The following is a 23,135-nucleotide window of genomic DNA, read 5'->3' as shown; positions in this document are numbered from 1 at the left end:
TGAGAATGTTTAGAAGAGAATTTGGATAGACTTAAACATGTAGCGTGGAATGTAAAATAGTTTATTTTTTTTTTTTTTTTAAGACAGAATCACAGAATCAGAGAATGTTAGGAGTTGGAAGGGACCTTTAGAGATCATCTAGTCCAACCCCCCTGCAGAAGCAGGTTCACCTAGATCAGGTCACATAGGTACTTATCCAGGCGGGTCTTGAAGACCTCCAAGGAGGGAGACTCCACAACCCCTCTGGGCAGCCTGTTCCACTTCTCCATCACCCTCACAGTAAAATAGTTTTTTCTTAGATTTAAGTGGAACTTTTTGTGTTCCAGCTTCATCCCAGAAAGTGATATTATGTATCTATTTGGAAGTAAAACTTCCACTTTAATGTTTCTAATGGGTATTTTTAATGCAAATAAATTCCAGTGTTTTAATTAGTTGAAGTTTTGGTGAAAAAACTTTTGGCAATAAGTTGGCTATCACATCTTATTTAGAAAATCTGATTGTTGTTAATTTCTTGTTATTTTTGTTCATATTTGCAGTCAAAACTGATCTTATCAGCAATACGCAGTTGCAATTATCTAATGTCTTTCTTTGGTGTCAGCCAAGTACTCTGGCAGGAGGAGACTGTATTACATGGCCACCAAGGTGTCCCTTGGGATTCTTCCGTTTGGAATCTGCTGTTGATTTATTCGTCGGAGCTGACACCACTGAGGATACCTTTAGGCTGAAGGAATAGTCCTGCATGAGAATACAAACAGCTCTCACTTTTGGCATGGTTTTTAATTTATTTAAGTAATATTTAGGCATTCGTTTTAAAAAACCTGTCATCTAGGCCTCAGAACATGTCAGTCCATAGGTGTGTGTCTTTCTGCCAGTGATTCTGTGTGTCTACAGATTGCCAGGGTTGTTGTGGCTCCTTAGGTGTTCAGCACCTATTTCATGCCTATACCTGACTAGGAAGCAACTGCCACTTGCATTCTCTCACCTTGTTTCCTGAGAGACAGCAGGCATGACCCTTCTCACTGTACCATCCCCTGCCCCACTGCACTGCACAGCCTGGGCAGGATGGGTGTCCATGTGGAGGCTTTACTTCAGACTGTTGTTCTCCTTCTAAGAAGGCGCTTGAGTTGCTGTCTTGGGCTTGCTCAAAGGATGCGTTTTGCAAAAGTTTAAAGGCATTCATGAAGTGTTAGGTAAAACAGTCAGCAGCAACACTGTTCCCTGAGACAGGAAAGCAAGAAGTAGCTGCCTGTAACTTAGTTCTTGCATGATGGTGTTGTCTGCAGCCAGGTTCTAGCTGCTTCTCACTCCTCCACCCTGGAAAAACTGAACTGCTTCTGGCAGAGCCGATTGCCTGAAGACAGGTGAACCAGAAAGGATACTGCCTTTCAAAAAAATTTAAGAAAGAGGGCCCTGATCATAAGTTTGATCATAGGTAGGGAGAAGAAAAGCATATTTTTCATTCTTCCAGCTGGAGATAGAGCACTGTACACTGTTCATGCTTTAAGGGCCTTTTCTGTGTCCTGTGTCTTAAGTTACTGAACAAAAGGTATGCTATGAGTGACAATGCTTTTGATGCAGGGACCAAAACTACCCATCCCGTCTTGACCACTGTGTTACAAAGTCTCCTTCTCCCTTTCTTTCCCTTTGGCTGAATTGATTTTTGAATTATACTCCTCTCAGTGGAACAGCTTCAGCAGGATGTCTGGAGACCATCCTATCCTAAAAGAGCCAGTAGGTTGATCGTTAAGATCTGTTATTGCTAACAAATGCTGTAAGCACAAGGCTATTCTGTAGACAGGGCCAAACACTCGTCCCTCTTAGAGCTACATCACTTTGTGGATGTAGCCTTAAGTACTGTTATTAATGGATTTAATCTCATACCAGACTAGAGCTGCAAAAGTCACACTGTTTCTCATCATCAAACAAAAGTATTACAGGAAATGAAAGTTGTCACAGTGCAAATACTGGGTCCCAGGCAAGCTTTTTGCAGCTGTGGTGCCTAGTGATTGCAAGAGTTGCTAAACAGGTTTCATACCTGTGGAACAGTTTCCTCTGGCTACACAGATGAGATTCTCAAGTCCTGGGTTAGTCCACTGTTTGTATTGAAACAGTACAAAGTGCTATGAAGACAGTAAGAGACTTGCTGCTTTTCTTTCTAACGGTGCATGATAGTAACAGTAACTGGTTCTTATCTCATTTAGCAGAGCTGCCTTTTCCTTCGTTACAAAACAGTACTTGTGGGAACCTATTCTGTCTCCCATACAGCAAAAGAAAAGAATAATACTGAATAATGTCATTTACCTTTTTATTTGGTGTTTGGAATGTTCACTATTAGAGAAAATGTTGAAAAGTATTACTACAATATATAATGTCTTGTTTTGGAATGAGCTGTTAGGTGTGATGATTTCATGACCCTATACTAACGGCATTGCAAATAAAAGTGCAAAAAGACCTTAAGGTCAGATTCCCTGGAGTGTCCCATTAGGTTCAGTGGCTTGAAGAGAATATCCCTTCCTCTTTGTCTCAACAGCCAGAGTGCTGCAGTAGGTGACAGTACCTTAACTGCATGTCTCACTATGTTGCCACTCATTTTTCAAGACTCAGGATGGTGCTCTGGGTGGTTGTATAGGCTGCAGGATACATTTCTAGCCAGCTGCTAGTTGCCTCTACCACAGGAAGAACATAGCATCTGCCTTGATGGCCTGTTCACAGAGGTGGTCTTTTCAAAAGTAGCTGTGTGAAAGCACAGCTATTAGGTTTTTGATAGCTGTTACTTGGTCTACATAATTTTCACTGAAACAAATGTGCCGAAGGGGTTCTTAAAGACGTTTGGCAGTGGAAGGCTAGTGGGAAAGCTCACAGCCTAGCCTATGTCTTCCGTAAGTATAAAAGTGATTAACTGAGTAAAAAATTGAATGCAAAAGTGCTCAACTTCCAGCTTTCAAAAAGACTCAACACATACTTCTAAATGGATGCAAAGTAGTTTTGGAAACCAGCTGGAATTAAGATGAGTACTACATCTGAAATGGTTGTGTTTTAACATGTGTGTAAATATGCGTGTGTACAAATATATATAAGAGCTCTACTCCTAAAATATCTTCTTTCTTTGTAGTTGAAACAACTTCTACGTTGCCTGACAGAAAACTGATAACAGGTATATGGGGGTTCTGGGTCATTTTTTTGCCCATTGTTTAGAAAGTGCAGAGAACGATGGTTCCCACTGTTGCTTTTTAATTCATGGAGATAGTTAAGAGTAGGTAAAATTTACAAATGAATTATTTGTACAATCCTTGTGGTTTATTAGCTTATTTCATGGTTCAAATAGCATGATTAACTTTCAAGAAAATGAAAACAAGGTCACTGTGATAACTCTGATTCTCCTTTCATTGCAGAAATGATACTTACATTTATCTTTGGCAGGAAGCTATTACTAGTTTTCAGTAAGGCAAGCAAGATAGTCTGAGAAAGGAATCATGTGAGTGATTGGCATTTCAGAAATTCCTTGTTTATTGTGTTTAACCAAAATATCAGGGTTTCTGCGGAGACTTTTGGTATCTCTGACAATTCTTCTACAACAGTTGGAAAAACTTTGCAGTATAATTAGTGTATTGTAAGTCACATTATAGGATGACTTTCGAGTTTTGAGAGAAGATGCTGAAATACCTTAAGTATATTTTTTTAAAATAGTATGTCATATGTGCTGACAGCTGTTCTTTAGATTATTTTTCTGTGGTAACTGTGACTTGACTTGTCCATGACACAGTAAAAAACCACTCAGTGAATAAAAGGGCTAATTTGACTTTCGTATGTGAACAAGATTCCAAACTTCATAATTTATTTTTGCTCAAAATACTGACTGTAACAACATTATAGATTTAGTGGCTAGTGTTTGCTGTATAAAAAGTTGGCTGGTTCCTACCAATATCAGAGATTAAAACTTAAAAGTAATTAGCTTGTTGTCATGCTGCTTTTTGCAAGATAGAAAAAAGAGCAGGTATGTATGGGATACATTTTAAATGGCAAGTCTTAATGTTCTTATACAAAGTCTGTTAAGAGTTCTTTATATCCAACTACAGCCATCTTGTTATATACTCTTGATTCCCATTCCCAGAATTAGGAAGACACTCAGACTAGTGTGGTACATATCTTGGGGACAATTACTTTTGTTTTCTTAACATTATACAGGGCAAACTATATTTGTTGAAAAGAAATCGTCAAACAAGTTGAATGATATTTGAATTCGTTAAAAAAATATTTTTTTAAAACCAGAGAGTGTGACATCTGCCTTTTTTGACAACATGTAAATGTTCTTCTGATAAGCAGGTGTTGCCCTCTTCTGGTGAATGCAGTAAACTTTTGATAATATAAGAAAAGGCTGCTGAGGATGTCATGGAAGTGTCTGAAATTTCATTATGATTCTTTCCCCTCTCCCCTTTTTTTTTTTTTAATGTCTGAAACAAAACCTGTAAATTCAGAAGAAACAGATGCAACAACGAGTTCTGGTAAGAAAATTGAGACTTTATTGCCTACTGCAATGTTTCTAATTTCCTGTTTGCTAAATCTGCTTTTACCTGAGGTAATGCAGAAAAATTGCAATGTAAATGTGTTCCATTGAGTTCCAATGTTTTGTGTAAATTTTTTGTAGAGAAAATTGTTTTAATTCTACTTTGTAATGAAACAGCTCACTTTATAGCATCACTCATGGTTTGTGGCAGTGATGCTTGGCAATGAAGTAGGTACAACTTAATTAGGAGCCTTTTGCCCAGCAACCTAAACAGTGAGCAGTTCGTAGAGGTGGCAGAGGAAGAACACTGTTGTGAGAGAAGTCTCTTACATCTCCTTCCACCCTAGCAGGTGTGCATATGTCATTTCATGCAGCATGGTGTACTGTGCACACACAGACACGCACGAGACTCTAATAACTTCTGGGACTAGAGATGACGAACATCATCTGTGAAAGCGTTTTTAAAAAATGAAGAATGTAGACACACAGAAATAGCTGCGTGGAAGCCAGCTGCTCTCTTGCTTAATGTATACTGACATTTTGTGCTCTGGAGAAAAGAAATAATAGAGACACAAACACTCATGCTTTTGTTCTTTTTCAGATAGCAATCTTTCTCTGGGAATCTTTAACAACTGAAGCCAGTTCAATATTTCTTGTAGTTTATACCAAGCCAAAAAATACACATGAAGTCAGCACTTAGTTTTCATTCTGATTCATCCTATTTTGGCTTCATGTTAGTTGCTGTAGAAAATCAGTTGTCTTCAGGATTGTTACTTAAGAACCAAATATGTTTGGCTTCACCTCTTGAGTACAGAATTAAGAAGGCATCTTTGAAAAGGCTCAAAATGGCTAGTCTAGTTGAAATCAATGTGTCAGAAAAAAGGATCCCTTTCCATGCAATGAAGCAGATTGCTTTATTTTTCCCTTGATATGCAACAACCTTTATGCAGAGCCACTAACCTTTGTTATACTTAAGGCATTTCTTCTACTAATGACAGTGGTGCTTTTAGTAATGAAAGCATGATGTTCTATTAAGAAACTGCTCTGCTCCATTTTTAAAAAGCCACTATATTGTCATATTAGACTGATATAAGCTGGTCTTCTAACCCCTTTATATTCCTGAACTGACACCTAAAATAATCTTACTAAGCACATCCTTCCTGACCAATCTTTAAATTTGCTTTGATTGTCTTCATGTAATTTTGTCTTTTCTAAAATTTTGATGTAGCCAAAAAAATTGTATCCTCATTTTATTTTATTTGTATGTTGTTACTGTCAAGAATAGCTTTTTTGGAGACAATGCCAAACCCAGTATGTCATCTCTGCCCATGAGTGTTGTGAGTTAGTGAAGGCAAGGTCACTGGGGCTAAGCAGTTATTGCTGTTGGATATGCAAAATTAATCTGCATCTTCTAAAAGAGTGAAACTTAAAAAAAAAAAAGAAACTAATCCACAAGAACTCCATTGCCAGTTGTTTGTGTTCAGATAAATAATAGCTCCTGTCTGAAGTTTTGCACGCTTGATCTTTTTTTCTCCAAAATTCTTAGAAATAAGATGTTATATTAATGCAGTTTTTACTTATTTTCTCTCTCTTTTTTTTTTCCTGCCCAGAATCCTCTATTATTACTTTTGTCACATATCCTATTAATCCTTCAGGCAAGATTTTATTACTGTTTCTCTTAGTTAGATTTAGATTTTTGTTAGATTTGTTTAGATTCTTGGTTTATTGTGATTGATTTTCCTGTCACTTTTTTTCTTTTTTAGATATGACTTCAGAGGAGACTACACAAACTGCAGGTGAGAATTAGCACAAAGAGAGTAAGGTCAGAAGTGAGATGTTTGTTGCCTTCATGAAAGTTAGCCCTTTTTAAAAATAATAACTGGAATTTGTTTAGTCCAATTGCTGTTCTTATATGATCTTAAAATTTGTGTTTGTCTCCAATCTCTATTTTAAGTCTGGGTGGGTAGGGTTTTGATTTGCATTTGACTGATACTGAGTTGTTAACCTTCCTTTTTATATTCAAAATACTGCATTGCTTACCAAAGCCCAAGCTGGGCAAATTTCTTTGTAGAGAGTACTTAGTGTTTTGGTATATCTATATATTTATAGTATAGAATGTTTTCTATACTTTCAGATATTATTCAAAGTATTTTAAAGAACTAAAATGTACACCTCATTCCTTAAAGACACGATACATGTTCTTGCAACAAGTTGCCAAGTAAGATCAGTAGAGTCAATTAGAAGAATGGGCTACCCCATTTTTCCTGATGTTTGCTTGTGAAAACAAGGAGTGGGTTCATCCCATATCAGTACAGGTTCCTACTTGTTTGTAAATGAGCTAGAATAGGTTCAATGGGAATCACACCTTCAAAACACAACTTTCTTCACTGATTAACAGGGAACATAGAGTAGCTGGCAAGTATGGAGACATACACATCTGGCTGGCTGCATCTCACTTCCAATGCTGCTTTTTTATTTCCCATGCTGAAAGTAGCTTAATTCTCTTATAAATGGTCATGTGTTTACACTTCTCCTGGGAAGACAGAGTGTAAAGTAGGAATGAGGAAACTTAAGTTTGTGACATATTTTATAAGCTTTTTAAGTTAAAATGTGAAAAATTAACTTTAAACCTTTTTTTTTATATTAAAAGTTCCTAACATCACTGATTATCGTTCCACCTTAACGCCAGGTAAGATTCATATATCACCACTGACCTTCTTTTATTCTCCTCAATGTAAGTGTGTGGGAGTTCAAAAAGTCTGCTCCCAAATATTTTTCTGTTATTGTTATTACGGTGTCTCATATTATCAGTCTGCATTACTTGACATTGATCTCCAAGTCTGGTAGAAGCTTTGCTTCTGCAGTACTTGCCTAGATGGCTGGATATAGAAGAGTTTGATTATTTTGTAAGTCGGATTACGACAAAGATGTAATAAGCACAATCTCAGGGACCATGTTTGATTACAAAAAATTATAAATCCTCATGGTTTTTGTTAGATTGAAGTAGGCTGAATCCAGTCATGATGTGTCGATGTAGGACACTGATAGACCAATATCATTGCGCTGAATTAGTGCGAGTGGTAGAAGAACTGGCTTGGAGCCATACTGGCTAATATCATTTGACCCTGTGAATGTGACCTGCAGGAAGTTTACAGCTCTGTTGTCTGATGATCTTTAGGGGCTGGAAGCACTAGTGATTTTCGATCAGTCTTTTGTCTTCCACACTGCTTATCTATTTTGTGCATTTTGGTGGTATGCAGAAATCCTAAGCAAGACTAGGTAGCAAGCAAGTGGATGCTCTTTATAGAAAGAAGCTGATGTTACTTTTGACTTTTTGTCACTTCTTGATTTTTGTTGGGTTTTTATAATTGATGTTCTCTATGTGGTTAATGATTTTAACATTCAGTTACTTAACAACACTTTATTTCTTTAAGGATTTGGGTTTTTTAAGTGTTGGTACAACTTTTTTCATAACTATTTCACTGACAGCTGCTAACACAAAAGGGAAAGCAAACTCATTTGAATTTAAATTGCTGTCTGAAAACAAAAATCCAAGAATTTGAATAGGGCCACCAGCTGACAGTACCCTCTGATGGTTGTTGATAAAACTGATAAAGCATCAAGCTGTAACAGGAAAATGTTTGTGCCACATAAAAAAAAAAAAAAAAAATTTCCATTTGCTACCAGCTAATGATAACAGAAGAAAAATAGCAGTTATTTTTCTGCTGTTAATAGAGGCCTATCTGTGTGCTCAAATAAGAAGAGTTATGTGGACACATTGTTTTTATGAACAAGTGTTGGAGTTTTGTCCTAGATGCAAGTATCTTTCTGGTCCTTTAATTTGATTTTCTACAACAATGCCATCTGTTTACAGTACCCTTAATTTGGGATCAGTGTTGTTTATTTTCACTGTAGGCAATATTAAAAATAAGGAAGCATCCAAAAGCTTGCTCTAAATACTTAAAGACATGTTCTACTAGATGAGAGTGTGCATGTTTGCTGTCATCATAGTTTGAAGTCCATCAGGTAGGACAGTTTTAGTTTCAAGCTATAGTAAGTAGCTATAGTAGGATCCTCAGAAGCCAGTTATATGCTATCTAGTGCTTGAATACTGTGATATTTGAAGAGCTTATTTATAATATGCTGATTTCTGGTTTATTTGGATTAAAAAAAAGAAAAAGAAAAAATACAGACTACTTGCGTGTAGGTCTTCAGTGGAAGAAATATTCAAATTTAGTTACTGAAAAGCAGTATGTTTAACTCTGAATACTAAGTCTTGTAAAGTGTAATGGTAAATGTCCTAGAGAAGTGAAGCCTGGACAGTTAAAGCAGTGAAATGATTGTAAATATATATGCTTGTCTGTACTGGGTTTAAGTGGCTTTTTTACTCACTGGATTTCTTTTTCCTCAAAAACCCCTATTAACAGGAGAAACGATTTTATGCAACATAACACCTGTGTGTAATTTTTCAGGTTAGTGGTTTTCTTTTTCCTTTTCTCTTATAAAAACCATGTCCAACTATTTTCTGTTCTGAGTAATGAGACAACTTTTAGTTGCTATATAAAAGCTATCTCTGTCATAAATTTTCTTGCAAATTTAGAGATATTTTTTTTACCACTTCTAAAAAATTGTTATAAAATGTGAGGGGTTTTATTTAAAAGTGTAGTTTAACCTGTTGTAATTTTGATCTTTGTTTTTTTTAATCAAAGGATGCACAGTTGCAGGGAAGAATTACAAACATAAGAAAACATGAAATTAATATGCTATGGTAGATGCTAACGTCTGCCATATTGAGTCTAACTGCATCAGGAATAGAAGCTGAAATAGTGTTTAGGAGAATAAAAGCCTACTTGAATTCTAGAAATGTGATTTAACAGAACAGACAAACAAAGGAAAAAGGCAGTGGTGTTCCCTTTTTGTGTGTTAACAAAAATGTAGCTAAAGAGGATTTTTGTTGATACATGTTGCTGCCTTCCAAAACACTGTGATAAATGTCTTCTGTGAGAAATACTGAAGTAAAGTCACTTCCGTTGAGTGACAGAGGGGTTTGGGGGAGATTAGAAAGTTGCATAACAAGTATCTGCACTCCCTCTTGCCCCCATTTCTCTCCATAAAGTTTCCCTAGTGGTTGACACAGTAAACTGCTGGATTTGGGTGATGTCATTTATGCATTCCTGTAGGGATCTTTCTCTACAGCCTGCACTGAATGTATGGCTGCAGGAAGAGAAGTGTCGAACAAATTCCCTTTTTTCTCCAAAATGGGCCTACTAGCTCTCAAGGGCTGTTGAATGATTCTCTGAGTTATGAAAGTTCTTCATTTCAGAGTATTACCTTTACCCATGCATTTTACTCTCGTTGTGGGGGTTGGAATTGTATTAATAGTAATATGCAGTGCAATTTTTCTGTTTCATGAGAAGCCTTCTAAAGACTAGAAGGAGTTTAGAGACAGCTAACAAAAATAAGTACACACAAAATAACAAAACTATTGGACTAGTTCATTTGTGGAAGTAGTAAGTGAAGATATAGAAGAACAATTGCAAAAATAGTGAATTATGAGAAAAGCTAGTGTAAGTATTCTATTCTCGTTCTTTTGTAATATGAGAGAGGGATTTTTTTAATTCTCAAATAATTTTACATTATGTGGTTTAGCATTGATTTTCTTAACTTTCTGCCTGTTGGTTTTAGTGTTCTACGTGGGCAAGGTAGAACTTCGGGCAAATGAAGAAAATAACACATCACTAAAGGTAGAAATATAACTTTTTTGTAAGGAAGGTTGAAGTCAGCTTCTTTATCTATACTTGGAATGCTGATACCCTAACATAACTCTTACTGTGGGTTTTTTTTTTTTTTATTTTATGTTATTTCAAATAAAAGTTACTATACAAGTTAATATTAGTAGTGGATGGATCTACTCTTTCTCAGATAAAGCTTCTCTGCAGCTACATTTTAGAATTCCAGCTAAGTAAACTTTCTACAGTAAGAATCTGTATTCTCTATATAGCCACTGAAAGGAAGCAGAAGCCCTGAGAAGGCTGACAAGAGGAATTGCCTAATTAAGAATCTACATTTAGGCATACAGGATCTTCCGTTGGAGATTAATTTAGGCACTTTCCTTTAGAATGCGAGCATCATTAGATGGCAACATTGTGGACATAAATTGAATTGCATTCTGGGAATAATTAGTATTGGCATGTGGTTATTCAGTTATTAATTTTGCAGCAGGCCTATGTGACACAGGTGTGTCCACTTCTACAACACAACAGAGGGTTCAGAGAATGAGATGCAAAGCATGGACCATATAGATTATTCAGTATCAAGATAGTACTATGAGGATGACAATGTTTAGTTGTTATAGATGGAAAACTGAAGGGAGAGAAAGAGAATGGATATTAACTTGTATTTTTCTCCTATACTGCACTCAGTCTGAGATTTCACATGCCAGTGTCTGCAACCATAAGAGCAGTCATCAGAATCACTGCAGAGAGCTAGCTACTGCACAGGTGCAAATGGAGCATTGAGTTTGTGCAGGGGGTGGATCCTGGCAAAAGCCACCTCTGCATTGTGGTGCGTTTCAGTGATGAGAACGCCTACTGAAACCATCCTAATCTGTTAGTGTTATCCCTGCAGCTTTTAGAGAAATATGTTTCCTGTCTCTTGAAACTTAACTTTTTAGCAGCCTCTTGAAACTAACTTTTTAGCAGAATATTTCTTAGATAATTTCAATATCATATATGTTAGTATTTTCATGATTGTGCTTGCTGCTTGCATGAAATGAATAAAACTACTGTCAATGTTGGCAACTGGAAGAACATAAGAATGCAGATCTATAAAAGGCCTTTAGTTAAACCTTAGTGTATCCCGTGGCCCTAACACTAGACCATATTTATTTAGATCATTCCTACCATGTCTTTCACCTCAGTTCTTGATTTCTTACTCCCAGGAGTCTGTCGTCTGTTAGTTATATCTAATATGGAACTTGTCCCATTGCTCCACTTAGAGTTACAAAGTCTGTTCAAATGTCTGGCCTAAGCTGTCTTTGTTGCAAATCAACTCAAATTCCTTTTTTTTCTAACATGAGATATAGTAGAAGTCACTGTCTTCTTGCCCATATCTTTTACAAATCAAATTCTGTTATCCAGTCTATACAAGATGAGACAGTTCCTTCCATAAGTTGTGGCAAAATCATGGTAAATATTTGTTGAAGTAAATATTTTCTCACATTCATGAGACAATGTGCCTCTTTTACCTTTGGAATTTCAGACTGTTAAAATAAGCGAAATGAATTTGTTTAAGGCTAAAAATACTGGGTTTACTTAGTTGTGCAATCTTTGTTTCTAACAGATAAATAACGTAACTGTGAACAATCAAGTTACAAAAGTAACTGCAATTCCACCACCTACCCCACAAGAACTGAGGCAAGTAATTGTGAATAAGGATTGAAATCTTTGTTGAGTTTGAAAAAGATTAAAAGAGACCTTCCATGTGGTTAGCAGATTCTTCACTTTGTGTTACTCCTGCACCTTAATAACTTGTAACTCTTGAAATTTTTTATTTATAATCTTTAACATAAAGTTCATATTGGTTAGAGTAGTGTTAAGTGGGTTTTATGTACCACAAGAGTTTGTTTTAAGAAATGGCAGACTTGCTGATTTCTTTTTAGGTCCTTCAGTTTCCTTGGGGCTCCAAAAGGCCCAGAGACCTTGTTGTTTATATGCTGATGATGTTAGCAACATCATCATCAGTAAGAACAGTAATAGTAGTAGTAGCTGCAGTAGTAATAATAATACTACCCAAGGACATGATCTGTGGTTTGTTGAGAATGGCAGTCTGACTGCTGCCTTTCATTATTACTTTTTTATAATTTCAAGGATTTGATCTGTCTTGTAGCAAATTACTAAAAAAACTTTCATAGCTGTATATTTTATATGATATGTATTCTTGGAGTCATATCTATCTTTTTCTTTCAATGTAGTCTGTTCTTTCACAGTCTTTATGAGAAGAATTTTGAATGAGTGAATATTTACTGCTAGTCCCAAAACAAATGAAGAAGGTGTAATTGGCCAACACACCTTGTTTGCAGAAGGAATCCATATTTCTCACTCATTCTATTTCTGTGGCTTTGAGTATAAATTTAGAGTTCTGTTCTAAATGTTTGCTTGCTAAAAGGCAACATTAACACTGATCTTTTGCTCTTTTAAAAAAAATTTAAAGAAGTGAATTGGTACTAAAATACGTGATGGCAGAGGTTTAACCTTAGTCTGTGGAGACATTAATAAAAGGCAACTTTAAAAATGTTTAGTCCTTTGGAAAGCGTTTTTACAATAGAAAGACTGGCATGATTTTAAAAAGTCACTGATCAACCAGAAGAATATTGTGTGGGTTTTTTACTCAGTAATTGTTTGTTCTTTTCCTTATATTGTTGTAATTGTCTTTAGAAACATAACTACAAATCCTCCATAACGGTAACATTTTATTTTAAAGAATTTCAGAGTTCAACAAAACCTTGCAAGAATTAAGTGAGGTAAGATAACTAATTGTTCTCTCTATTTGGAAAACTTTTTCCAATTTATTTATGATAATATCATTATGTATCAGTCCCGTTTTCTCCTGACAAGACTTTTTTTTTTTCTGTTTTCTCTTGTCATTACAGTCCTCTGTTATGAAATGCAGTTCAGAAAACCAGAGGTTTGTTGTTAATTTTTTAAATGCTCATATATTTAAAATCTCATATAGTCTCTTATGATATTGGACTGGATGGTCTATAAAGGTCCCTTCCAACCCTACAATTCTATGATTCTATATATCAAGTATGAATGCTATGTATCAGAAGGGAAAAAAAATCATAGGAAAGGAAGTTTGAGAAACAGACTGGAGAGATATATGTAGGCTAACAAACAAATTCTCATTCCATTATTCTAGCATTAGTGATTTATAACGTTTTTTCACTTTTTTTTTAACCAAATTATATTGCTTTTTATTAATCTTCTACTGAAGCACAGGCTTGCCTGCCATATTTCCTCTGCATCTTTGTATTAATTGAGCCAGCAACTTAACCACTAAGGCTATAGGACTTGGGATCACCAAACTTCCAGACCTTGTGAATACAATTCAATCTTAATGAGGGATTTGCTTTATACAGCCAAAGTTGTTGTTCCTTGTCTTGGGAAACCAGCCGTCCTCAGGGAAGAAGAAGCCTGAGATGGAAAGTAGTTCAGAGTTTGGAAGCCATGGAGTATCCGACTGGCAAGGCTGCTCCATATAGGTGGTCCTGAAAACCCTGAGTAGCAGATAATGTGTGTCAGTTTAATTGCTACTCACTACTAAATTTCTGGTGCTCTAAACTGATCAGCTTGGAAACAGTGTATTCTAAACCAAAATGTAGATGGAGCACTGGCACAGGCTGCCCAGGGCGTGGAGTGTCCTTCTTTGGAGGTCTTCAAGACCCACCTGGATGTGTTTGTGTGCGATCTGATCTAGGTGACCCTGCTTCTGCAGGGGGGTTGGACTAGATGATCTCTAAAGGTCCCTTCCAACCCCTACCATTCTATGATTTTATGATGCTATGACTTCATCTCCTCAAGTACTTGTATTTGAGGTTTATCATTCTGAGTTAGGATGAAAGAAATGTCTAAAACACTCGAATAGTAATAGACAAAGTCAGATCACACCTTCATGTCATAACTGGCAATAGGTAGAGTACTCTTTTTCTTTCTTGTTAGCTGGAAATAAGCTTCATTTCACCTTTTATAGAATCATAGAATTGTTTCAGCTGGAAGAGACCTTTAAGATCATAGTCCTAGCCCTATCAACCACTAGACCATTTCCCTAAGTGCAACATCCAATGTCTCTTAAACAACTTCAGGCGCAGTGACTCCAGCAGCTCCCTGGGCAGCCCATTCCAATGCCTGACAACCCTTTCAGTAAAGAAAGTCCTCCTCAGATCCAGCCTGAACCTCCCCTGACGCAACTTGAGGATGTTTCCTCTTGTTCTGTTGCTTGTTACTAGGGCGAACAGACTGACCCCTCACCTCACTGCAACTTCCTTTCAGGTAGCTGTAGAGAGCAGTAAGGTCTCCACTGAGCTGCCTTTTCTTCAGGCTCAACAGCCCCAGATCCCTCAGCCATTCCTCATAGGAGGCATGCTCCAAATCCTTTACTAGCTTGGCAGCCCACCTCTGGATCTTCTCCAGCACCTCCATGTCCTTGTAGAGTGGAGCCCAAAACTGGACACAGTATTTGAGGTGCTGCCTCATCAAAGCCAAGTACAGGGAAATTATCACCTCCTTACTCCTGCTGACAACACCGTTCCTAATATAGGCCAGGATGCCATTGGCCTTCTTGGCCACCTGGGCACACTGCTGGCTCATGTGTCAGACAACTGTCAATCAACACTCCTAGGTCATTTGTTGTCTTTTCATTCACCTGTGTGTTTGAATTTGGTGAACCTGAAGAATTCTTACTGTAGGTTTGGTAGTTTAGGCAAGGTGTCTGTTCATTGAACCATAATTGTAAATGTGTAGTTACACGCTTAAGTGCGTCATTTAAGTCCTCTCTCAAAGTCAAGAGAGAGAATACTGTCTTTCCTCAGGTGGTAGAGACTTCATATACACTGACATAGCCACCTAGGACGCTTGCTCGTTTCTGTCTCTACAGTAACAGTGAACATTACTCTGTTATCTTTAAAAAACTATCAACTCTTTAATGGCTAATGTTAAATAGAGAGGACCCCATTTCAGCATTAACAGCGGTTGTAGAGAAAAGAGAAAACAACTGTCACAAATATCAGTTAATGTTCTGTTTAGCCTGTCATGGTATTCCATGTGCGTGAAAAATATCCCTGAATCTGAAAGAGACTAGGAAAAATATGCATTCACACTTAGCATTTGTGCCAGTGGGCTTTCACTTAGCATTTGATGTTAGTCTCATGCTTCATAAAGATGTGACAGATCTGTTTCTCAAATCTAAAGCTTTTTTTTCTCATTATAGTATATACTGCAATTTCATAGTGAAGCTGTCTGAGAGAGAAAATATAAGTAGTTTAACAGACAAAGAAGAAACAAGCCAAGTTGGTAAGTTATGCTTTAAACATAGTCTTATTGCAATTAGCCTTTCAGATTAAATTTCTTATGTGACCTCCAAGTAGCTAAAAGATGGTTACTTACTTTTAGATTAAAATAAGTTTTTATTGAACAATATAAATATAACAAAAATATAGCCTTCTGATTTTTTGATGGGGACGGGCAAGGTAGAAATATACTAAAAAAAAAAAAAGAGTATAAAATTGCTGATCAGCTTAATAAAGCAGACTTTGAAAGGAGTAGGTGTAAAATAACTTGTGAACGTAAATGTGTTATTGGAATGGTGATCTGAATTTAAAAGCCTATTAAGTAGCCAAGCTTTGTTAGTGACATTGTGATAGTATGGAGTGCTGACTCATACCATTTATATCTGTTTCAAAAGATGCAGCTTTGCATTTCAACTTGTTTACAACAACAAAAAGAGAAATCTGTACTTGTCAGACATTGAGCAAAAATCTAGGGATACTGCAGTATTGTGGCTGGTCAAGATCTATTTTGCAAATGACATTTCACAAGAAAACTCAAAATCTATGCAATATACATTGTTGTTTAAAAAACATAAACCATATGCTTATTTACTTCTTTGAATATCCTACTTAACAGTATTACCAATCTTTATGCTTCAGGATAAACTAGGTTAATGTTTCTTTGTCCTTTCAGAACGGTGCTGCTGTTCATCACCAAAGTATTGTTCCTTGACTGCTGAAGAGCTACAGATGTTGTAAGTATAAATACAGAATTTGACTTGCTTATTTCCTAAATTTCTTAATGCATTAATAGAGTCAACTTCCACGTTGCAGTGTAACAGCCAGGAAGGACTTTACAAGAACAAACTTACAGGCATTTTCCTGTATAGCTCCCTCCCTATTCCTCCCTCTTCCCCTTCCCACCCTTCTCTTCTCCTTTTTTGTTTTTCTCTTTTTTTTCCTCTTGATGCAAATACTTTTGTGTTGAGCATCGAGTCACCTCCAGAACAGGCAGCAAAGGCAATAGCAACATTTATGTACTTGCCAGAAAAAAACTACAGCAAGTAGAATGTAAGAATGCTCAAAATGTTACGGAATTAATATTTGTTACTACGGGATGAAACATCCAATCTGATTGAATTTAGAATATATATTATTAATAGTATGTCCAGGTCATTCATATATATTCCTCTGTTATAAGTAATTTTCTTAAAAATATAAATAATGTTAAATTTACCGTGCATTTCTGTGCCTTTTGGTTTTTTTACAGTACTATACAAGTGCCTTCTCATTCTGTATGGATTCCTTTCCGCCATCCTCCTCCTCTCCCTAAGAAGACTTCAGGCAAACCTAAAGTTTTTATTTCCCCCACTGTGCATTCTACCAAACAAAGCCCCACAATTAGACCACTGATCCCACCATTCACAAAACATTCTTTTTCTGGAACTCTCTCTACATCTCCCACTACAGATCCTCTCACTGAAACTTTTACCACATCAGCTACTGAAACTTCTGTGCCTTCCACCAGTGTTACCACTACACTTTCTTCTTCTGAGTCTCTGGCGCAACCTACCATACCTACTTTTCCTTCCATAGCTTCTAATAAATCTGTCACTATTGCCACACCTGCAACAAAAATTGTTACTAATGCTGCTTTCTCAATTAAATCTGATGCTACATATCTTCACAAGCCTATTACAATAATTTCTCCTTCTGTAGGTTTCACTAAACATTCTGCAGCTTCTTCTGAGCTTACCCACAAACCTTCAGTAGCCATGCCCCACTTTAAGACTACCACCAAATCTGTTACACAAATTCATTCTGCTGCAGATTCCACCCAACCTATTTCTGGTAACAAAAGTGTTACACCAGCACCTATTCTTCCCCTTACTCCTTTCACAATAACTTTGACCCCTACTGTTAGTCCTGTCAACCATTCTGTCTCAGCTTCTCATCCTCATTCTACTGCCGATGGCCATGGTAGCCTGCCTAATGGGAGTACAGGTAAATATGACAAGTAAAATGATTTTTTTAAAAAAAATTGAATGTCCACTACTGAATTTGCTTTCAAACTTTATTAGTAAAGATTATATATCTGAGCTGTGACTTTATGATTATTGAGAAAAACCTGAGACAACTCTTGTGAGGTCTCTACTTACTTAAAAATATGTCCATGATGAATGATACTTCAGCCTCCAAACTGGTTGGTAACTGTGGTAGATAGGTACTGTTGTGTGTTACCAGCAGGTACCTTTGACAGAAATAATTAAGTCACAGAGCCAGGTAGCTATTATTTTAGACAAGTATTTAAAATATTGCAAATCAATGTTAAAATATTGTTACTGATTAGGAATATTCTTAGTGGTTATGTATTTTCTGATTAAGATTGTACACATCTTTACAACCTTCCTTTTAAATTGGTGATCTGAGCTTGATTTTATTTTACTTTCAGGCATCCAGTGGCTAAAAGACCAAAATAATATATTATTTAAGATCACTAGTGGTCTGATGATAAGAAATTTGTAGTCAATAAAAAGTGGAGTTAATGCGGGACATTTGAAACCTTGCTTTATATTTGTCATAAGATATAAAGTATCATGATCTGCAAAGTAGCTGATAGGAAGAAAAAGGGATTCTGGCTCACAAAACCTGTTCAGAGACCTTATAAGTTGTGATAAGGTTTCTTGGTCAAGATAACTGTTTAATCTCTCTGCTTCTCAAAGCTTACTTTGTTTGTTGAGCACAATGTTTAAATAAATGCACAACTTTTCTTTTTTCACAGGAAAGACATTGTCAGCTACCACATACACAACTTCTGTATATACCACTATTAGTGTCGCTACAGCCGAGCAAATCGTGTCCCAAATAGAAAATGATTTAGCAGATGGAAAAGTAGAGCCAAAAGATGTAGAAAGGATGGTTAGTGAAGTTAGTCAAGTCCTGACTGCTTCTCAACCATTACCACCACGAATTTCTAACAGGTAGGTCATTCTGGCAACAGTTTAAATGTGTTGTATTGACTTGTCTTGATAAATTAGCTTCATCAAGTTTCATTTTTTTCATAGTCATGACCAAAAAGAATATTTCTTGTTCTTTAATGTACTTAAACCAAATGGAAGGAGTATCATTCTGGTGTTATCAGCTCTACTATAATATAATGTCATGGAAAACTGTATTTTTTTTGTGTTGACACCACCATAAGTGAACAGTCAGCTGTATTTACAATATGCTTAGATTACTGCTCCATAACCACAACTTGCCTGAGAATTTTGTGTGTGTGTTTTTGTTAATACTAAGCATCTTTTTTTCTTAACAGAATTATAAAACTAGTAGATTATATTGGCTTAAAACTGAACTTTTCAACAACATTTGCTGATTTTGGCTCCCCTTCCTTGGCACTGGCAGTTATCAAAACCAATAGCATCCGCTCACATCAAATGTCTTTTACTGTCCAGGACTCAACTGATCTACAGGTACACTACACCAATAACCCTAAATATTTAGAAATTATCACACATTTATTTTGAAGTTTTTTTTTTTTTCTATTTAATGTGAGTTTCTTCAGTGTTTATGTCATAGTTTCAGAATCTTGTGTTCATGTTAGTTTCAGAGAAAAAGCGAGTTTGTTTTTGAAGCCCTCCATAGTTTTCCTTTTATTTTGTATTGTGTAAATAAACAGCAGACTTAGGAGAAACCAGCATCTGACTAATAAGGTGTTAGAAAGGGTGTAGCCAGAACACTGGAATGGGCAGTATGCTTGGCAGAATAACTTTGCCTCAAACCCCCTGAATCGTGAATCATTTAATCACTCACTCTGACTGTGCTGAAATTTGTCAAGGAGTGTTGCCAGATAGCTTAACGGAGATTAATTGCAGAGGGTTCCAGGAAAGACTTATGTTACTTGAATAGTGACAGTCCTACATTTGTCACTCGTGACTAATTGATCTCACCAAGAAGAAGTGCTTAGAAATTTTAGATCCACTTTGTCTCACTCAAAACCTCACTTCTGGTTGAGGACAGTAGCAGCCTTGCAGGCTTAAGCAAAGAGAGATGGAAAGTTCTGGATTAATTTTGACACATTCTATCCTGTCAGAGAAGGAAATAGCTTAATGTAGCATGAGCCATAAGTAGTACTGCAAGTGTTCTGTGATACTGAAAATTAGATGAAATTTTAACATTTGAGTTCTTTTCTATTTTCTTTAGCAATATGTGGTTCATGAATGTGACTAGGAGGTGGTAGCGCTGAAAACCAGATATTTGCTAAATAATGATTTTCTGGAAATGTCATGGTGCTGGCAACGAAATACAGAGAATTTTCGACAAGCATCATCTAGTTCAAATAGCACAGAAAACTGGGTGAAACTTCAAGGGTTTTTTATAATGTTAGATCACTAAGCTCTTGAGAAATCTGAATTGTAGCTTATCTATTTTTATCATTTTTGGCAGGTGATAAAAAAGTTAGAGTTTATGTTCTTAGATTGTGCTTCACCTACTGTACTTAAAAACATATTGACAAATAATGACTACAGTTTTTCTGAGTCCTGACATACTACATATGAGGTATAATGTTTTTTGGTCTTTGCAGGCTTCCATGCTGTGAAATGTTAAACTCTCTACACAGTTACCTAGACCCACCTAGGTTGTTACTCTGCAGCTGTTTCAAATTAGTATTATCCACCACAATGATGTGTTCTGTCCCTGTAAGCAAATATTTTCAATGATAGGCAGACCTGCATCCTTTTTAGGACTGCAGATGTTATTTATTCATTGCAGTAGAAGAGGAGTGAGAGAGCAGTAGTAAGTTCCTGACAGAGATTAGAGAAATCTGCATTTCAAAGTTCCAAACCAAAAATAAGTCATAATTGCCTTTTTCTGTAGGGAGTGAAATGAAGCATAATCCTTGCCTTTATTTTTCAGATCTCTCTAGGCATCGATGCAATTAATGATTTAAATAATCTTGGATCAATTACACTTCCCTCATCACTGCTGACAAATTTACCCCCTGAAGAGTTGGACTTGGCTTCTAGAATTATATTCAACTTCTTTAAAAAGACAACTGTGTTCCAGGTATCTTTTTCATGCTTTCTTCTTAAGGGTCTTAAACTCAAGCCTTGTGCAAAATAAAACATGAATGGACATTTATTTTCTCCCACAAAGCATATTTCAGAACTTCCTGATTTAAAAACGGATTGTTTTTGTCCAGTGCTCACTCTGCATAATAACTGAGCTTGTGGATGCTCTACTCTACTATAGCTTCTTTTAAGATTTTTAAAAATCTTATTCTTTTTTTCTCATGCCAGGATCTATCCTTGAAGAATGCATCTTTAATCAGCAATGTCATATCATCAAGTGTTGCTAACCTCACAATTGGGAACTTAAAGGAAAATGTTACTGTCACTTTACAAAATATCAAACCTAATCAGGTATGATTTACATTTTGGCAGACTTAAAGTACAATTTTATTGCCTTCATTAGAGTTCTTGTAGAAGTACTATACTAAGGATATAGATTGATTGATTCTGCTTTATTCAAGTGGACATTTCATCTCCATCTGGACTCTGAAAGTCACTAATCTTATTTATCACTGGTGTAAACTTTTGTTCTCAAATTATTTGTTTTGTCATTTTCCCTCCAGTTTTTATCTTTCCTACGTACCCTTCTGTTTTATTCTTCAAAGAATAAAAACTCTGAGATGAAAATCTAACAGTGGAGATAGCTACAGAGGTTCTGAAATCAGGACATTTGTAGGTGCTGCATGACCAGAAAGCAATACGAGTCTTTTTTCTTAAGGAGAATGTTGTTCCTTAAACTGGAACATCGGATTGTGTCATTTGGAACTATTAGGGCATACAGCATCTCCTTCCAAAATTAGCATCACGGATTAAAATCACAGAATCATAGAATGGTAGGGGTTGGAAGGGACCTTTAGAGATCATCTAGTCCAACCCCCCTGCAGAAGCAGGTTCACCTAGATCAGGCCGCATAGGAACATGTCCAGGTGGGTCTTGAAGACCTCCAAGGAAGGAGACTCCACAACCCCTCTGGGCAGCCTGTGCCAGGGCTCCCTCACCCTCACAGTGAAATAGTTTTTTCTTATATTTAAGTGGAACTTTTTTGTGTTCCAACTTCATCCCATTACCCCTTGTCCTGTTGCTAGCTACTATAGAAAAAAGGGATGTCCCAGCCTCCTGACACCCTTTAGATATTTATAAATGTTAATAAGATCTCCCATCAATCTCCTCCAGACTAAACAGCCCCAGTTCCCGCAGCCTTTCCTCATGTGAGGAAAGTTTGAGAAATCTTCAATTCAATATTTTAAAAAAACTTAAAATACAACAATATTATAAACTGAAAAATGTAAGGATTCCAATAATGTACCTGTATCTTTTTTTCAAGAGCTGGCTTAGTGTAATCTTTGCTTGAACTTATGTAATACTGAATTTTGAGATATAACTGTAGAATTGTAAGTATTGATAGCAGTATAGTGTATTACTGCTACTATTTTTTAAGATTTTCATGTGTGTGGGAAATCTCTATGTAAACCTTTAAAATGTTAATATGAAGTGCTCAAAAGTTTGCAAATTAAAAAGTTGCAGTACCTGGAAGGGTGAGAAATCTTAAGAATTTATATAGCGTGGGAAGACAATGAAAGAGCATTCATGATCTACCAGGAGCAGACTGTTAGCATGAGAGCAAGCTTCTATATGATGACTTCAAATTTGTTCAGCGTATTTTTCACATGCATCTTGCAATAGAAATACATTCTATGCATCTAAATTAATTTTGTGTTCATGTAAAACAGACATATTTCCTGCATACAGTATTTCTTCTTGTCTGCATTTTGTTGATAATTCATAAATTACTTGATCATAAACTCATTATCTAGTAAAACTTTTGTATTTTTTTACCTCCTAAACAGGACAATTCAACAGTTAGATGTGTTTTTTGGGACTTTAGTAAAAATGGTAAGTACTTGATATCACCCATGATATGCTGGTTTAGCTATGTTAACTCACGTTAATATTAAAAAAAAAAAAAGACTTGTATGAATAACAAAACTCTTTCCTTTAACAGGTGGAAATGGAGGCTGGTCACATGAAGGTTGCATAGTTAAAGAAAGTAGAGTGAATGAAACAGTCTGTTCATGCAACCACCTCACAAGCTTTGCAGTTTTGATGGTAATTATTTTAAAAATTGTACAGACTTACCCTGATTCAAGAACACATTTAAGCATGTGTTATCTTAAAAAAAAAAAAAAGGAGAATTCAGTAGGCAGATGCCATCTATTTGAAATACTGCTTGGGTTCTATTCACTTCAGTGTCAGTACATACAACCACACAATTCACCTGCTTAAGCTGCTCGTTGGATGTCCTGACAGTTCCATTAGAGTAAAAAATTCCCTCAGTGCTTATTAAACTGCAGCTTTTACCTTTAGGCAATTGTTGCTATTGTAACCAATTTTAAAACAGGTTTTGAAATAAATGGGATTTTACAATTAGAATCATATTGCCTCTCAAGTTTGAAGGGACCCGTAAGGATCAATGAGTCCAACTCCCTGCCCTTTGCAGGACCAGACTGGCTGTTCT

At 36.3% G+C, this 23,135-nt stretch overlaps 1 protein-coding gene across 3 annotated transcripts in view; it reads left to right on the top strand.

The window, feature by feature from the left end:
• The window catches only part of ADGRG2 (adhesion G protein-coupled receptor G2), a 55,198-nt gene that overhangs the window by 21,828 nt on the left and 10,235 nt on the right, over positions 1 to 23,135 (top strand). For 2 of the 3 annotated variants that reach the window (XM_061999357.1, XM_061999338.1), the window contains 18 exons: positions 3,113 to 3,154; positions 4,476 to 4,502; positions 6,268 to 6,300; positions 7,155 to 7,193; positions 8,932 to 8,976; positions 10,190 to 10,248; positions 11,846 to 11,919; positions 12,986 to 13,025; positions 13,155 to 13,189; positions 15,491 to 15,573; positions 16,243 to 16,303; positions 16,819 to 17,552; positions 18,331 to 18,529; positions 18,865 to 19,021; positions 20,466 to 20,615; positions 20,849 to 20,971; positions 22,468 to 22,513; positions 22,623 to 22,726. In XM_061999357.1, the coding sequence (XP_061855341.1) occupies positions 3,113 to 3,154; positions 4,476 to 4,502; positions 6,268 to 6,300; positions 7,155 to 7,193; positions 8,932 to 8,976; positions 10,190 to 10,248; positions 11,846 to 11,919; positions 12,986 to 13,025; positions 13,155 to 13,189; positions 15,491 to 15,573; positions 16,243 to 16,303; positions 16,819 to 17,552; positions 18,331 to 18,529; positions 18,865 to 19,021; positions 20,466 to 20,615; positions 20,849 to 20,971; positions 22,468 to 22,513; positions 22,623 to 22,726 (2,051 nt within the window). The remainder of the gene's footprint in view (positions 1 to 3,112; positions 3,155 to 4,475; positions 4,503 to 6,267; positions 6,301 to 7,154; positions 7,194 to 8,931; positions 8,977 to 10,189; positions 10,249 to 11,845; positions 11,920 to 12,985; positions 13,026 to 13,154; positions 13,190 to 15,490; positions 15,574 to 16,242; positions 16,304 to 16,818; positions 17,553 to 18,330; positions 18,530 to 18,864; positions 19,022 to 20,465; positions 20,616 to 20,848; positions 20,972 to 22,467; positions 22,514 to 22,622; positions 22,727 to 23,135) is intronic. The other variant, XM_061999347.1, reaches the window with a different exon arrangement.

The sequence above is a fragment of the Colius striatus genome, chromosome 1, assembly GCF_028858725.1.
Source record: "Colius striatus isolate bColStr4 chromosome 1, bColStr4.1.hap1, whole genome shotgun sequence".
In the NCBI taxonomy this organism is placed as follows: domain Eukaryota; kingdom Metazoa; phylum Chordata; class Aves; order Coliiformes; family Coliidae; genus Colius; species Colius striatus.
Note: the sequence above shows the minus strand (reverse complement) of the source record. Positions and strands in the feature narration are given on the sequence as shown.